The sequence below is a fragment of the Thunnus thynnus genome, chromosome 13 (genome assembly GCF_963924715.1).
Source record: "Thunnus thynnus chromosome 13, fThuThy2.1, whole genome shotgun sequence".
Taxonomy (NCBI): Eukaryota; Metazoa; Chordata; class Actinopteri; order Scombriformes; family Scombridae; genus Thunnus; species Thunnus thynnus.
In genome coordinates, this window is record NC_089529.1 from 10,444,089 (window position 1) to 10,462,950 (window position 18,862).

General features: G+C 37.6%; 1 protein-coding gene across 6 annotated transcripts in view; it reads right to left on the bottom strand.

The window, feature by feature from the left end:
• Positions 1-1,304: 1,304 nt before the first annotated feature.
• Positions 1,305-18,862, bottom strand: part of LOC137195422 (glutamate receptor 3-like) — a 72,334-nt gene continuing 54,776 nt past the window's right edge. The window contains exons 13-16 of one of the 6 annotated variants that reach the window (XM_067607767.1): positions 10,971-11,218; positions 4,198-4,312; positions 2,870-3,118; positions 1,305-2,780 (exon numbers count right to left, since the gene is read on the bottom strand). In XM_067607767.1, coding sequence (XP_067463868.1) covers positions 2,873-3,118; positions 4,198-4,312; positions 10,971-11,218 — 609 coding nt within the window. In that variant the 3' untranslated portion in view covers positions 1,305-2,780; positions 2,870-2,872. Of the gene's footprint in view, positions 2,781-2,869; positions 3,119-4,188; positions 4,313-10,092; positions 10,208-10,970; positions 11,219-18,862 lie in introns of those variants that run through there. The other 5 variants (XM_067607768.1, XR_010931116.1, XM_067607770.1 and 2 more) reach the window with 5 other exon arrangements.

Below are 18,862 nucleotides of genomic sequence, written 5' to 3' on the forward strand. Positions count from 1 at the left end.
TTCTTCCTTAACGGACAAAGTGCTTTACATGATACATGAGTAACACTTTATTTTGAAGGTCACATAGCTCTCAAGAAATCCTAGTGAGGGTCTGTATGTCCACCTGAAAATGTAACTGTAAAGTCACTGGAAGGTAATTCGGTAGTGCTTGTAAGGAAAAAGTATGAACTGTTAAATTAGTAAACTTCTGCAGTTAATTCCAACAGATTTCTTGTGTAACCTGTAGACATTTAATCAGTGCACAGTAGGTAATCTGAGCATTCAGATATGTCTACATGCAAACACACAGCCCAGCAAATAAGGAGAATAAAGTGTCCTATAATTCTTTTTTCTTTCTCCCAGTATTAGGACTTTAGTGGAGGAGAAACTGCACATCAACAGCTGCTTATAAATGAACTTACTAAGAAATTCAAATTATATTGTTCTTTCCAGAAAACTGGAAAATGGTTAAGAGATTATGGGACCTGCAAAATTTTTACATACAGTAGATGTATGTTTAAAGGAGAGGTTCAACATTTCTCAAGTCTGTCTTAAAACAAGTCAGGTGCTCAATTAATATTGACACATTTTTCTTGCTGTAATAATTCCTCCTGTTCATAGATCATTAGAAGATCCCTTCATAATGCACTTACAATGTAAGTGATGGGGGACGAATGTATTTAAAAGATTATCTGAAGCCAATATGAAGCCTCAGCTGTCCAAATGAGTCAAATCAAGTAGATATTTCCCAAAGTTACTGTCTTTTTAATGCCAAAATACATTTTTGCACACATGGTGAGTATGAACAGGAGGAATGATTACAGCAAGCAAAAAACATGTTTCAATATTCATTTGGGCACTTGACTATTGTTTTAAGACAGATTTGGAAAAATTGTGAACCCGTCCTTTAAGACAGAAAGGAGAAAGACAGACATGATAAAACATACTGGTAAAGACAAAATCTAGATAAGTCACAATTTTGACTCAATTTTGGCAGGGTAAATCAACTAATTTATTTCATTTATTTCTTCTCCTGGCACAGAGGGGCTTCCATACTGACAGGACTTGAGATTATTTTATTAACAGAAAAATGCAGCACTTTTAAAGTGCTGTTTGTCATTCCAGCATGTCTGTGGAAGTAAGCCTAGAGCAGAGCAAACTAATTCTTACTGATAAATCACAGTAGATTTTTGTTTTTCATGAGTTAAAAATGATCCTGTAACAAAACAGCCTAGTTTCTCTTTGTTATATATAAAGTCCAACATTCACACTGATACTTCACATGATTTATTTTCATATGTTAAGAAAAAAGAAAGTCCAAAAGATGAATATAAACCTGCTTTTATTAAGGAAATGTAATAAAATCCTTTGTACATGACCTCCCCAGGGAGGTTCATTGTGTCCATACATGCAACTCTCATGGTTGAGGTACTGTTACAAATGAACTTGGAAAAAAAATAAAACCAAACTGGATCAAATGTCGCTATCAAACGCTAACTAAACCAGGGTCCATTTCGAGTTGCCGTTTGGTAAAATTCACATGCACTTTATTTGGGGAGAAAAGGATGAGAAAGTCTGATATACTAAACAAACGTAGGCGTACATGGTTTGTAGCATTTTCAGGTTTTTTTTTCCTTCAGTTTATAAAAAGTTCACTTATACAAACAGACAAATGTTTCATTCGTAACTCTCTTCCTCAATGTACAGCTCACCAGCTCACCTTCTGCATTATGCATAGACACAGAAAGCGTATTACAACCCAAGAAGCTATGGTGTGTTTTTATCATTTACCAAAATGTTGAGATTCACAGCTGCAGATACTGCATTTACATGAGAACAGCTTCTACGTGTGTATAAAGTGTAAACCATAAGCTCAGTTAAACAATTTGAATATGCCATTACATAAAAAGGGGTCACTCTCCTATTCTCTAAAGGATTTATAATTCTTTTTGAGTTCAACAATATGGCACTAAGTGATTAAAAGCGGACCTCATTTCAATAAAAAAATGCTCTTGTTTCAAAATTGTGGCAGTTGAAACAAACGCAGTCTCTGGTGGTCGATTTAAAACAAGCATCTAAGTGAATACAGGTGTACATGATGTCCAACAGGCTTTGAGAATATGTTTCAGATGACCACTACTCTCATATTATTGATATTTTCTGAATAAAAACTGGGGTACAATGTTGTCACTTTTCATTAATGCTTAACCCTATTGATTGATGCTTGTCCTAAATATTATGACACTGAAAATAGTCTTATAGTAAAACAAGAAAATGACTTTACTTCACTAAATATAACATTTATCCAACTTAAGATTTCACCACAAAAATATGTCTGTAAAGGATTCAAATTACTTCATAAGTACTCAAGGATGGTTTATTTGCAAATCATGGCTTTTTTTTTCTTCTTCTTCTTCAAAATAGAAAACAAACTGAAATTACAGTTCATCTAATTGTCATTTAAAGCAACATTTTTGCCCTAGTTCCACAGATTTTTGTTTCCCCAAGTGAATTCAATTTTAATTGCATTGCCATGACGCCAAATGCTCCATAAGGCACTACAAGAGGCAAATCCCATGTTTTCCAGAAGCAATAAGTCCTGTTGCGTTGTTGCCCCTCTGTTAGTGTGACGGGCCTCGCAACCCAGAGTGAGCACTTGTTGACTTCTAGGCTTGTGTCCAAGCTGATGACAAAAAAAGGCAGTTTGCCTCCAGGATGCCAGCCTCCAGGGTCGTTGGGGGGTCACACAGAGTGGCTGTTTCCATCCAGACGCACCAAGTGGGAATCGACACATTTCACCTCTGCAAAGGTGAAAAAAAAAAAAACCTTCAGTTTCCACAACTTTATGCTCCAACTGACGCAGCAGGGAAGCAAAAACGAAAAGACCTACCCTCTAGATTTTAACGCTCTCTGTCCCATACACGTTGTAGCCTTCACGGTACGTGGCAAAATTCTGGGTGTTTGCCGGAGGGGCTGGCTTAAAGTTTTGAGCATTCTTTGCCAGCTTCAGTCTTTTGGTTTCTTGCCGTGACTTATAGCAGAACTCTATCAAAGCCACGGTCATAGCCAGGCCAAGCCCTCCAACCAGAATATAGAAGACTCCTGCCACGTTGCTCAGGCTTAGTGCACTTGTCTTGTCCTGGGGGAGGTAAAGACCACCGTTAAGACTTTTTTTAAACTGGCACCGTGAGGCTGACCTCAATAAACACCAACACAAATCCTACATCCTTCTGCACTATAGCATGACTAAACAGTAACTCTGAGGAGGTTGCTAAATGTGTCTACAAAACCCTCATGAGGTATAGTTGCCTAATTTAGACTATGAGTGACATAAATTGGAACAACCTGGTACTAAATGTGTCTAATTCCTCCTCTCTTAAGTTATCTCTGCTCTAAAAGCTGGGAAGGTGAATGTAGAGAGAGTCGCTATCTATCCTGCTTTATGGTCTCTTTACGAGACCACCTCTAAAGGAAGGCGGTCGTGGTCGTACAGGTCTACAGATTAAACCCTTGATTCACTATCATAGCTTCTCAACTTAACCTTCGACACACTGCATTTGTACAATCAAAGTGGCAAGCTGTGGAAGGCGAATTGAACCATTTTGCTGCTATTAAAAGCCAAACAGTAATATTGAAATTCATTTATGTGAGTTTTACCATTTGCATTCTAACCCTGTGGGATATTTAGTAGTCCAGTCCAACTATGAGACATGACTATTAAACACCATTTGACCACTTTGTAGTCAGGTGGTATTTAAAGGTCAGTTTGGACTTTGTCAGAATAAGGATGCCTTTGGGAAACTTGTGGAGTTAAAATACACAATTTGCATGCAAATGAATAAGAACACCAATAAACTAAATTTCAATAGAGGTTTGGATGATAAAATAGCAGTATAATGGTTTCAATTCTATGATTCAACTTTTCAAAATCTGATGGTATGAATAAAAAATAATGTGTGTAATCATGCTGCAATTTTTTAAAAGTCTTGAATTGTCTACATACAGTAGTGATGAAGTCATGGATTATGATCAGAGTGTGACTAAATTGGACTATGTGTGAAGTAAATCTAGTTTTTAGCGTGTTACTCTGAGGGCAAACAAGCAAGTATTCAGATATATCATGTCATGATTAACAATGTATGCTTTAGATGTTTGCATATGAACAGTTAGGTCAAAATGCATTTTGCAATCAGTGTAAAAAGACCTGCAGCGACTGACCTTACTTCCAGAGTCCTTGGTTCCACATTCACCCTTATCGTACCACCATTTGTTTTTCAGCTTGTCTAAGATGCCTTGTTCACTGAGTTTCAATACTGCAAGGTTTACAGGAGTTCTTCACGTGGGAAATAACATAAATAACATTTTATTATGTTATTTTATGTTATTCAACTTTTTAAACTACTTTATACTGTGCAAAGCGATAGAGTAGGGTCCTGGCCAAGACATCACAGATAGCAAGCAACACTACAGTATATATATATATATAAATATATCCATAAATATATGACCTTTCATAATCCATGACTACCCTATCATGCCAGACCCTACCAATATCGCTTTGAGTAATCGGCACACACTGATCACAAGAAGAGAAAAGATTTGAACTTGCAGAATAAAGCAGCTGCTGCATAGCTTTCACAGAATGAAACAAATAAAAAAACAGATGCAGTCATTGCTGAGGGCACATTTTTTTTGCTATGGGCAGCCTTTTTGATGTTTAGCAAGGTGGATCTAACAGGAACCCTTTCTTGACTAACAAACAAAACACAGCAGTCCAATTTCATTAACAGCTGTTAGAGGCTAATGTCTCACAAAATCCCCCCTTTAGACACGTGATTCACACTGAGAAACTTCATCTGTTTGTACCAATCAAGAAATATTGGATAGATACGTGTATCCGAATCATTAGCAGCCAGATAAGTAAATTTTGTTGTAAAAGTCTCTAAAGACACTTTCTGAACCAAATCCCAGATGATGAGATTCATATAGTTTGGGGTTTTTTGTTTTGCAAGACATTACGCTCAATTTCCTTGACTGCTAGATTTCCAGGCTTATTTCCTTTCAGAAAAAAAGATCAGTGTTTGTAAACCAACATCATCAAATATATTGTATTCACCACTGTGTTCTTTGTATATCAAATATAATACAAATCCTTTTTTTTTATGTTATATTGAAAAATATAAAACATAAAGAAGTCATGCACAATCTGAAGTGGATGATCTGTGGTCCTGTTCTCCAGTCAGAGCTCTTTGAAAGGCAAAGTTATGATTAAATTTGTTTCTGAAAAACTGCTTCACACAGACAAACAGCAGAATCTAAACTTAGATGCATGAATTTAAACGCAACAACAAACTATAATTGATACACAGTCCACTAAGAACGGCTTTTAATCCCATCAGGGGACAGGGTTTAAAACCAAATTTGCTAATGTAGACTCATCAGTTTCTGCCATTTTCTTGTCAGAGCAGAGTGAGAGATTTGACTATCAACTTTGCACTAAATGGTTGCTACACTTTATGAATAAAGCAAGCTGCAATAAAAATCCTACTTAGTCATTTATAATTGTATTATTTGGACAAAAACACATTTTGGACACATAGGCTCTGTGTTATGTAGCATTTTAGAGCCACTACGAGAACAAATACTGAACAAAAAAGCTTTCAAGTGAGAGCAACAGCTACTTTTCATAATAAGCCTGTTTAAAGGTATTCATCACAGTATAAAGCACTTTTTTGAAGATTGTTATTGAGGAGCATCTGGTGACTCATATCTTGCTTTCAAGTGTTTCTGTCTCCCTGACACACTGAGTGAGCCTTCATTTTGTTCAAACAGCCTGTTGAGCCTCAGTTCAGCAGGGTGACAAAGCCTCCCTGTGCAAGCCGTCTGACCTTTGACCTCACTGAACAGAACAAAAAATGTCAAAACTTTACTTATTAATTATCTCATAACTATGGTTAGGATTATGTTTGTGATTAGGCCATATCTACCTCTGTGCCACAGCATTGTGGGTAGGGTGATCTGCTCTCTTCTCTTTGTTAATATAAATTATTCATCTACATTTTTTTTCAGCCTGAAGTTGTTAAATTACACTGAGTGAACTGCAGTGATTTGCTGGTCATCAGATTAAGACCCAGGCCTCAGACACACCACCAGGTGGTGGCCTCGGACTTTTAAATAACTGTCCAGAATCAGTTTAGAAACTCTCTTCTCATCCATAAACACTGTAATTATATGCATAGAAACACACAGATTAAAGTAATAACTGATTGGTGTCTGGTTATACACTGGAAACATCTTGACTTTTGCTGCAGTGCATGAACGTAAATACCCTAAATTACACTAATAAAAACAAGATTGAACCATCTAAAATTCAAAAAGCACAGAGCAAATCAAATCAAGTCATCAAATCATGATGGAGGCGGAGGTGGCTGACGGGCTGTTTCAAACCAACCTCAGAGATGAAAAAGACCACTTGTCAAAAACACACCATGGGGGTAACAGAAAGCAAATGTATATCTGTTTCCTTTCCAAGTCCCTAAGCAGACATAAAATTACAGCACTTAAGTTGTTGCCCACTGCAGTGTGGTCTGTACGGATGAATCACCTGTCATTCACTGTGAGGTGTCCCAAACCTCTGATGTAATAGCAGTTCACTGCACCACAGAGTCAACTCAAACTGATAAAAAAATGTGATTCATCAGACCTGTGTTGACTCACATTTAGAAAGGACTGAGAGCTTGTCTGTAATAAACATCTGGCATCATATACTGCTGCTCACTGAATATCAACATTTTACAAACAGATACAAAATAATATAAAGTGAAGAAAGAGAAAACAAGTCGTTTATGAGTCATAGTGACACTGAAACTGAACTGTTTGCTGAAATAACATCCAGAGCTAATCTAATCTAATCTAATCTAATCTAATCTACTGTACAGTCCGCTGAGCAAAAACTAGAAATGACTCCAGATAGTCACAAACTGTACAGTTCATACTGTATGTGCTAATGTATCTGTCCAGAAAAACTTACTGTAAGCCTCATTTCAGTTTTTTATTGTTCATTGTTTATATTTAATATAGTTTTTAATTGTAAAAAAATTTAAATGCTATGCATTTATATAACATAAATAATAAAATAATAGTAAAATAAACATAACAAATACAGTATAAATGAATGAAGAAAAATTAAAATATAAAATTCAAAAATGTACATGTATGAATCATTGCAGTTCAGGCAGTGTGATGTATGTGTAAATATGTATGTAAATTAAAAAAAAAAATTTCTAATACTCTTTATATAAATGTATTTTATATATTTATTTCTAATTAATTAAAGCTTATATCTTATAGTTTAGTTTTTTGATATACTCATTACATTACATTTACATATAGTTTTTAAGCTTTGAGTTTCTATCCTTCATATTTATTTTCTCTTCTTATTTTTACTCTCACTTCTTATTTTTTATTATAATATAATAATAATATATATATAATATATAATATTTTCTCTGCACATATTGCATAAGCATGTGACACGTAACCCTAACAAATGTCAAATCTATTTAATTGCAATTAAATATTGATTAATTAATTAATTTGGTGATTTAACCTGCTCGCCAGCTCACTTTTCATCATGTGACCCTAATAGTGTATTGAAACAAAAAGCATGTTCAAGACATTAAAAAGCACATTATTGTCATTAACAGTCAGCAGCAAACTGTATACAATGGTTCACATCAGCCACTGAGGCCTCTGTCCTCTCATTTTCACCTTCTTTCCAGTGACTGTCTGGTAATGTGCAGGATTATTAATTATATATCTAGTTGACTGGATTTCATACAAATCTGGGAGGATTTTATGTAAATTTCTCCTGGAATCAGTTGGATGGATCAATAAACAACAACCTAAATTGCCTTGACTCTCTTGAGGACTAAAGTCATAGCTCCTCAGAGGGCATGAGTGATTTTTTTTGCATTACTGAGTGATTTTGATAACTTTTCTTGATAATTACTTTTAAAAATTGTTGAATACTTCTATGGCAACAGGAAATGTGATTTCCATTGTGTCGCTCCTTTAAGATAGTTGTTTTTTCTCAGGTGAGTTGCTGCCAGCATCTCAAATCTTTGTTAAAACAATGAGTATGAACGCTGCCTGATTAAATACAGGAGGTGGACAGAATATAATCAACACCTGTACAATCTATTGCAATGCAATACAACAGCTAGTGCTATAAATCTTACATTTGTGAAGTTTAATAATTAATAATGTTCAGTTTTTATTGAGGCTGTGTCAGAGAGGTCTTTTGGTGTGATGCTGCAGTATTATGTTGCATCTTATTGGAACTATAAGCTTCACAAAGATAGAATTTATTGTTATATTGGACTTGATACATTGTACGGGTGTTGCTTTTATAGTGTCCACCCCCTGTACCTGAGCTGAGTGTTAGGAACAAATTAATCTCTGTTCCGTCTGTGTTAAGTCACATCAAAACTTTACCTTTCAGTCTGTCTGCAAAACAGGAAAATGGTATCTGAAAAATGTTCAAGACCACACAAAATAACACACAACATGAGCAACCCATGCAAAATACTGATTCTCATGGCCAAATTAAGACATAAATCACATACTGTATGATGTCTGAATTGAAAAGCATCACACAGTAGAAACATGAATGAAAGTACCTGTAAAAAAATTCTAGATTTGTGACTTTAACGTTCCGTTTTCTTGTGAGCATGTCTGAGTATAGAAACATTAAAATATCATTTGACTGATTTGATGTGCCGTGAATGTCACATTTTCTCAGTGGTTGTTACATACAATATATTTCCATCTCATTGTTAAACTGTTAAATCATCCACACATGCATTTCTGAAAGTGAAATAAGGACAAAGAAATGTGGCAGTCAGTCAGATGTGATCATCTACTCTCTTTCTAACCGAGGAATCGAGGCAAATCGCCATCGAGAGGAGACGGCTCCTTTGTGTTATCCCACTGGTAGTATCCATGTCCTGCTCACTCAAGAATGGATGACTTGAGAGAATAACAGCAAAGTTTGCCTTGTCTCCTCTTTTGCAATATGCCAAGAGTACTGTGTTCATGATGCAAGCTGAAAAGGCAGAGGCAGAGATGGATCCACAGTTGGGCTGTGACTGCGCCCCGATGTCTGAAACACAAGATCCGGGGCCTCATTTATAGAAAAGATGTACAACAGATTTGATTGGAAGAAAAAAGCCATTATAGCTGGAAAAAGGTCCAGTTCTTCCATTATTATTTTTTTAAACTTTACATTTAAGGTGTGAATGCAGCTTCACTCTTTGCACATCAGCTATATACTCACTATCAAAAATGATCTTAACACAAATGTGAGATTCAAATCAAATCCTCTTGTACAAATGGGGCCCCTGGTTATATCTTACACTCTACTGAAGGGTTTACCAGGTCAGGGTGGCCATGGAAAGACTTTGACTGGCCTTGGATCAAGACCAACCAAAGGTTTCTGTCAGTCTTACGCTGGATTTCGGTGAGAGGATGTCGGACAAAAAGTTTGGACCGTTAGTTGTCACTCTGTCATTAGAATTCTCACGTTTGCCTGCGATGCTTAGTCCCCTCAAGACAACGCTGTTCCCCGTGCCTGCCCTAACGCCCAGGCGGCAGATTGGAGAGTGCATACATTGTTCAACTTGGAGGTACTGATCTTGCGGAAATGAGATTGGCTTTAAAACCTTCTGGCAGTATTCTGAATGCCAAATATTGAAGATACGAAGCTTTCATGTTGGCCTGTAGATATAAAAACCAGAGGGAAAGATGCGTTCTGGCTTTCGTAACCACAGGCCAAAAACACAAAAACAACTACTCTGACACAAGCACAATATTAACAAATTACTTCTCTGATCTCCTTCTGTCCTACTACTCTATCTCAGCACATTTTGGGCCTTTTTTCTCCTCCATTAGCCAAGTAAAGGGTTCCCACTTGATCACAGTTGCTGGTTAAAAATGGAAAAAACATATTTATCAGTAACTTGTTGTAACTTGCCCAAAGACTACATTCAGTGACGACAGCCTTGCCGATTACTCTGTTCTAGGATACCCGACTTTGGTGACATTGAGGCTGACCTTAGAGTCACCTCCCCCGCTGCCGCACTCTCCCTTGTCGTACCACCATTTGTTTTTCAATTTGTCCAAGAGGCCTTGCTCATTCAGTTTTAACACTGCCAGGTTAACAGCATTTCTTGAAACGATAAAACATAACTTGTAAGAAAATGAACAGGTCCGTGAGAAATCTAATATAGAATATTAGTAAAAAAGTAGTAATAAATATCAATGGTTCATAGGGGGAGCACGGAAGGGACAAATTGGTAAAGAATTTCACTGGTGTGGAAAGGTAAGAAGCATTTTTTACAGCAAAGAAAACGCTAAATATTAGAGAGGTGGCATGGAGGGTCACATTGCTTGTAACTGAAGTGTGCGGGATGGGGACATTCTGTCATTGTTGAATTAGAAATAAGAACATCCAGCATGCTGCTTAACATTCATCACAACTCACAGACCAGCATTTTTAACTAGCAAATGAACTGAAGAAATATTTCATCGTTAAATTAGAAGCAATGCAAAGGACACCACAGAAACCAGGAGGGAGGGAGGGGGAGGTTGAGGGAGGAGAGCAAAACAATCGAGGTTGGGGGAAGGTGACACAGTGCACATCAACATTCAAATGGATTTCCTGAATGCAACTAATATACCAAAAAACAGAACTTTCCTTAAGAGAAAGAAGAAAGTAACACAAAGAGACACAAATAGATAGGACAGAACAGAAAATGACGTAATGCGTTGATTAAATTTAAATAACTCATAATACTGTTCACTCATTGATGCACTTGGAGAAAAAAAAAGAAGAATTAAGGAGTGAGGAAGAAGAGAATGACAAAAGGAGACATCAGGGTAGGTGGAATACTATAACAACATAGAGGATATTGTTATATTATCCCACCCACCTTAATGCAGAGCCTTTAGGTGTAGCCACACCGTAGCCCTTAGAGTCGAGGTTGCCGCCCACTTTCATGGTGTCACATGGTTTCCGTTGCTCTATGTACTCGTTCATAGTGGATTCGAGAAGAAAGGCGAACTTGCCCTTCGACTTTCGTACCCGGGAAACCCCGTCTGGTGTTGTCTTGGCAAACACTGAGGGTTCAGCTGATTTCATGTATGACCACATTTTCTCATAAACTGCTATTTTGGAACGCTGCATTTGAGGGAACAGAGAGAGAAAACAGAGAGAGTTTAGTTATGCAGTGAATATAAAAACATTGACAGCCATAAAAAAAACATTCATAATGAGCTGCTGTGGGTTTGAGTTGAATGAACAGATATTTTGGGAGAATACACTCTGTGTACTAAGTATGGAGCTAGCACCAGAAGGTGATTAGCTTAGTTTAGGGACTGTACAGAAATTTTTTACGCTTTATTAGGAACACCTGTGCAATCCAACACAACAGCTCTGCCACAAATTCTACTTTTACGAAGCTTATACATTCATTCGGTTTTTGTTGACATTGTCAGAAAGTTGATAATTGAATAAAAGTCTTTCTTATATTTTTCCCCCCTCATGTATGTAAATAGGATGGACAAAATATTAGGAACACTTTTCAATATAACACACTCCAGTACACCACCACCAACCACTACTACCTCAATAATAAACATTAAGTAGAATTATAACCTTTCTGACAATGGCAACAAAAACTGACAATGAATCAGCTTCATAAAAGTAGAATTTATGGCAGAGCTGTTGTATTGGATTGTGTTAGATTGTACAGGTGTTCCTAATAAAGTGTTTGGTGAGTGTATATTTTTTGGACCCTTTCACTGCAATACCCTCCCCACAATATCCCAAAATATTACATTTATGGAAAGCATGTCACTCTATTTTGGAATCAAGAGCTGCTAAATCTACGATTATTACTGCCACCAAATGATTCATCGTCATCACCAAGTGATTCATCATGAAATAATCATTTGGCGATTATTACAGCCACCACATTAATTAACCAGACACAGTATTAGAAAGTCAGACTCTCTTCAGCTGGAGGAGAATATATATTTTCATACAGTCACTTTGTCACGATCTGCTCCTCAGTCATTCTCCTCCAGTCCACTAGAGATCCTCATCCTTTTCTCCCTGTTATGTTAAGACTGGACTACATTAGAGAAGGCTGATATGAGTTGTATCTTTGAAAGACTATCTGGCATGATGTTATTTAAGTTACCTTTATTAGTTAGTCTGTCTTTGTTTTCATCCTGGTCTGTACTCACACAGCTTATACTCAGTTATTTAGAGGGATTTTTTGGTTTTCTTCTCTTTTTTTATTCTTTCTATTACAGATAAGAGAGGTTGTAGTGTTGCTTGTGTATTTGAGTTGTATTCATGTGTATCCTGTGGCGGTTCTATGCATGTCAGTTTATTATGAAGAGGATTGCGTTATCTGGGTTTTGGTTTTCCCTCCGTTGCCCATCTCCCCTGGTCTGCATCAACCTCGTCAGAACTGCCCTGCTCCCTGCGTTTCCCTCAGCCTATTGCCTCCCTGTCTGTTCTCCTGTTTCATCACCTCACTCCCCTCTATTGAGCTTCTCCGCCCATCTCCCCACCTACACCTCATCTCCTCGTTAGTTCACTTTGTATTTCAGCCCTGGTTTTCAGTTCAGTCTTTGTTGGATTCTTTGTTCTGTCTTGTTACGTTTGTTCTGCTCGTCCTGTAGTCTGTTGAATTGTTGATTAATTGAGTTGATTAAGCCCACTTTGTTTTTTTGCCTGCATGAGCCTCAGAATAAATAAGTTTCTTCAGATTTGCTCTGCCTGCTGTCCTGCATATAGGTTCATTCCTGTTACTCTTCATGACACCCTTAGCATAAAGACTGGAATCAGTGAGAAGCCTTGTTCTGCCCAGTTCAAAAATACAAGCTCACTAATTAACACACTGTTTATTTAATCGCTACACGAACGGAAATGTTGTCTTTATGCTGATCTAAGATAACTGACTCACCACTCTTGCTTCATTCTTAACACTCAAACATGTGAGTGGTATCAATCTTCTCATCTAACTCATAAACTTTAAATTATTTCTTTAAGCAGCTCTGAATCACACGGGGAGCAGGTGTTGTCGGTCATTAAAGCACCTGCGCTGCCATCACTGATCACCTGTCCAGAAATGCAGCACGCTTAAACATTTAAACACACAGACAGCAGCAGCAGTGTAGCAACAGTTTTCCTGCCTCTTGTATTTCAGAGTGGATTCACCCCTTAAAAGCGAACAGTGCAGTAGGGGTAGTGGGCCCTCTGCCAGCAGCCTGAAGTCTGACAATCTGGCAGCACAGCAGAAGTAAACTGCAGGCCACGTTTGGTATCAATATTAACACACAGAAGTGACCTCCTCCTCCTCAGTTTGTGCTCCTACCAGCAGGTCACAGCTGGAGTCATGGAATCAGTCCTTTTACACATTTTATCAGTCCAGTTGATTTGACCAGTATGACGTTTAAAAGACACATGACGCTACAAAAAAATGAAATATGTTGTGATTGAAGACATTAACAAGTATTACACTGTAGGTTATCCACTAAATATATAAAGGAATAGTTCAACATATCATCATTTGCTTTCTTTCTTGGGTCATTTTTGTTTAACCTAAATATGGCAACCTCTCAGTGACAACAAGACAGCGGTTGATTAGCAAGCTTTTGAGCTGCTGGTATGTGGTTTTAAGAAAACCAGGTTAGCTGTTTCCCCTTGTTTCCAGTCTTCATGTTAAGCTAATCTAACCGTGTCCTTGCTGTAGCTTCATAATTAACAGACAGATATAAGATTGGTATTGATCTTCTCATCTAAGTCTCGGCAAGAAAGCAAATAAGCGTATTTCCCTAAAATGTCAAACTATTCCTTTGAGTACAAAGACTTTACACACACACGGCTGCAACACACCAGGGCCAATGTTTATTCATGTAAAGTGCCTCCAGTAAATAATGCAGCCTGAAGCATTTTATATCTTCCATTAAATATCAAGGATTTTTTATCATGTCATGTCTATGGTGCAGGTTATTAATAAAGGTTAAGTCAGTTAGATGTTTGTTTTATACTGATATAAATTGAGTTTTGAAGATAATTATTGTTTCATATATTACGTGCCAGACTATTTCTGGAGTCTCCGCTAGTTGCTAGGCAGCCACATGCCTGCCTTTCTTTCTTCAAATCCCTAACAGCAACTTTTACTATGGTCAAGCCTGTGCAGGTCTGATTTTTTGCAAAAGCTGCAGACAGACTTCATCATTTTGGTCACTTTATCCAAATGAAGCCACAACTAGAGAAAATAAGATCTACTGGTTGCTTCACAGCTCTCTTTTAGGTTAAAGAAAGGTGATCAGTCTCTTAAAATATGGATGTTCTTTCCCTTAATTTGGTATGTCACATTAACATAAACCAATCCAGAGCAAAAAAAAGAAATCTATTGCAGAGTCATCTGTTCAAACATGGTCAAATATTCATGAATCCACATAATATTATGTCAAATACCAAACATTTTGTGTTACTTGTTGTTTGACAGTGTAGAGCTGTCTGTGATGGTGCTGTCTTTAATCCATTTAACCTGCTCGCTCTGGGACTGACGGCCTCACCTCTGTGGCCCAGTCAGCTGCCAGCTGGAGCAGCTACAGACATGCACAGCACAGCCCTGCTCTGACACTCAGTACGCTGCTAAAAATGGCCAACGAGAGGCTGATCGCCTGTCACGGGGGAGCTGGAGTACACAGCTGTCTACAGTAGAAAAATAGAGAAGCTGCATTAAACTGGGCTAATGTGACCTTCTGCAATGCTCGGCAAGGGAAAAGAGTATTGCCTCAGAGAAAACTTGGGTTGAAACTTTTCATTATTTCTAAATGTCTTGAAGGGATGTTTGTCATGATTGTGCTTAAGGCATCACAGTCAGGTTCATAATCACTCTGGTAAAAAGGAAACAGAAAAGTGTGAACAAACATCTGATGTTGTTTTCTCATTTTTATTTTTTCTGAATATACTACTCTATATTGCTTTATTTATCACATACCTAATCACTTGGGTTGACCTAACACTTATGTGTTTACTTGTTTATTTGCTGTATTTGAAATAGAGGAATCAAGCCTGCGTGACTGGTTTCATCCAGATCATATGTTCAGTAGTTGTGAGTCAGTTCCACATCCCATCTGGCTGGTAGATATAAAGGAAAACATCAGAGTGAATTGACAAACTATGTCAGCTCAGTGTTGTGTACAGCAACATAAATAATTGACCGCAGATGTAATGGATTGTGGGCTAAGGCTAGTAAGTGAATCATTCTTGACATATGCACAATTTCAGCTCAGCTGAGAGTTCGTGTAAACACTGTTAGCATGACAATAATAGCTGATGACAGGCCTGACCATAGTGTGAAAACTGCGATTCTTTTCTGGGTTACATGAAGACGCATGCTTGTCAGGAGCAGGTCGGTCGACTGTGTAGAAATCTGTGAAACTCCTAATGCTGTCAGACTGATAGTCCCCTAAGAAATCCTCTCACTATCATGGCTTAACAAGGCAAATTATTCACCAAATCACTCTTAATTTATAACTCGTGTAACCACAACAATTAGTTATTAGCGACAAACAGCTCATATCCCATGGCCAGTGAGAAATTTGAGTTTATTGCCCTTCATCCATTCTGGAAATAAACTAGTCTAAACTCATAGTCCAGCTGCCTGTTCATCTGTCAGCAGCTGACTGAAGGGCTGAGAGTGATTCATGGCCCTCTGTCTTCGTCTGTCACTGTCATTCCAAAACAGAGACGACAGGCCAAACAAAGCGTGTGCAATCTTTCTGGTGTTTTCTATCTTCATGAAATTCTTAATTACGTGCACAGTGATTAGAACTCATTACGTGTACGCTCATAGTCAGTGGAAAGAAATTAATAAAGTATCTAACATGGCTCGTTTAGCAGAGCCATGGTAATTAAAGTGAAAATCACCCCTAACACACTTAAGCTTTGTAATAGAAAGTAAACAAACTGAACCTTGTAAAGGAAACAAAAACTTTAATTCAAAAAAGTCACTCTGGAAAATTCACTGTAAGTAGAGGCAAGTGAGGCAGGATTAGGAAACTTGGAAATCTGCAACAATTCATCACAAAATAACTCATAATGTGTTGGAAACAAGGATTATGTGTTAGAAATGTATTTTAAAGGAATAGTTTAACATTTGGGGAATCAGCTTTTTTGTCAAGCATTAGATGAGAAGATCAACTCTTGTGTTTATCTATTGAATATGAAGCTAAAGCCAAGAGTCCGTTAGCTTAATTTAGCATGAAGACTGGAGGCAAGGGGAAACAGCTAGCCTGGATCTGTCCAAAAGCAACAAACACCAGCAACCAGTGGCTCTAAAGCTCACTAATTAACACCTTATATCTTGTTTGTTTAACGAGATATAATGTAAATGTTAGTTAGCGAGGTTTAGAGGTGTTGGTACGTAGCTTTTTTTAACTTTGGACAGATCCGGGCTAGCTGTTTCCCCTGTTTCCAGCATGGATGTATAAAGAGCACTGGATACAGCATCGGAGGTGGGGCCCCGTTCATTCCTATGAAAGTTGTTCAGTGGCACATGAAGCCAAAAAAGTGTATAAAATCGTCTTTGTGCTAAGCTAAGCTCATTGTTTTGTTGGACTAGCATATTTAGCCAAGACAGAGTGGTATCAATCTTCTCATCTAACTCTCAGCAAGAAAGCAAAATAAGTGTATCTCTCAAAAGGTGAAATTATATCTTTAAATGCAGTACACACATATCCTGGACAAGATATGATAAGGCCTGGATGTTAGCAGAAAGAAATAATCACACGTATGTCATCTAGATGAGAATAAAAATGACAAACGTTCAATAAAAGTAAAACAAAATAAAATAAAACCCAGTGGCTCAAGTATGAATCGCATCCTTTCTGAAAGCCAGAAAAGAATGAGAGCGAGTCTTTGAAAAATGTTCTTCATATATTATGTGCATTGAGGAGGCTGTATGACCTGGGTTAAGTGACACACCCTCTTTGAGGATCACTGTAAAATGTATTTACAGCTCCTATTAATCATTCGCTTTTAATTGCCAGTTTTCAGTAACTGTTGCTCAGAATGGCTCCTCTGCACTGACATTTCCAGTTTGGAGGAAGAAAGGCAGAATATTTGTCACTCAGGATGAAGTCACTAACGGCCTGTCAATTATCTCCTCGGGAGCACCTTTGACAAATCATAGCCTGCCAAATACATGATGAATTAGCACATCCACAGAGTGGAACTGCTGCTCATAGAGCTGCCTTTTAATGTGATGATTCACCAGGAAGTCTCTAAAATAATCAGCTTGATATATTTCGTGAATTTTAATTATTTTCCTTTAAAAAAATCTTCTCTTTGAAACACTTAGAGTTTTAAATTTTATAATGCATGGTAACTGGCTAGTTGGACTCCACTGATGTTTCTTCCTGTTTGAAACAGTTCAACTACTGAGCTTTTCCATAACTTTAAGTAATGCTTTCAAGCACTCTGTGGTGCAGGAGACAGCGAGTTACAGATGACCTCCTCCACACTGATCGTGGTGATTGCGCCATTTCAATGCTTTTAGACCTCAGTTCAGCTTGGCACAGCGGACCGTGCCATTCTGCTTGGACGCCTTTTAAAAATGGGTTGGGTCGCAGAAACATTATACATGCCTACACTTGGTCACATCCATACAAAATCATCCCCTTTCATCAAGAATCTTTCATCCCAAAGGTAATAATACCAAAATGTTTTCTCTTTTTCCTTCTCCTTTGAAAGCTATGCTTTTATTTGGTCATATTTGGACTGTCTGTCCTTGAAATTACTCACAAGTTTGAAAGTAAAACCTAACAGACAGAAACGCGCTGTTCTACCTCTACTGTATTTTAGCATATTTACACTAGATGTCTGTGAATCCCAGAAGAGATTGTAAGATGTGATTTTATAACTCTTTGTGGACCGATAGAGTCTGAAACCAAACACACAGGGCCGTCCTGATAACTGAGTCCAATAGAAAGCAGGGTTTGTATTTATCAGACGTCTCAGACTCACTCCGAGCAATCACACAGAGAGACCGACTAGAACTAAAAATAGACACAGCTCAGAGCTGGACACTGGATGTGAATGACATTTCCATTTCCGAGGAATGGGACATCTTCTTTGAGATTGTGGTTTTGTGACAGAGGCCCACAAATTGGAATTATAATGACATCTTGTAGTTCTTCTTGAAAGTTTCTTTTTCTAAAGTTTCAAACATATAGACAGAGCTACCCTGACAATCAGACTGACCTGACATTTTGTTTCGCTTCACTCTTTCTGAATAGCTGAACAAATCAAAGATGTGGGCAGCGATTCAGAGGCTAAGACAGAGCTACATCTCTGCAATTTGGTGCAGAATTTCAAAAATTGATATACTAGCATCAAAATGTTGAACGTATTAAAAGACCAACACAATTCTTCACCTGCTTTTCTAAAGGGACATTACTACTTGACATTGAAATATTGGGGTTTTTTGGGCTGCAGCCTTATCTGTTTTTTTATTATAAGACTTCTATGCATTGTGTGACATTGATGAGAATATTTGTGCCCTTGCTTTGGCAGCACTTGTATAGAATAAAAATGAATCTGCATATTAGAGGAAGCGCCATCAAAGTTTGTTTTATGACTCTACAGATGGTTGGATGAAGGAGCATAATTGTCCCTGTTGCACAGCTGAATTATTCCTTTAGTTAAAAAAAAGTATAAAGCTGGAAAAACTACGGTTTTGATAGAAAGTTACATTTGTGGATAAAATGGATTTGCAACCAGATGCATTTTCTC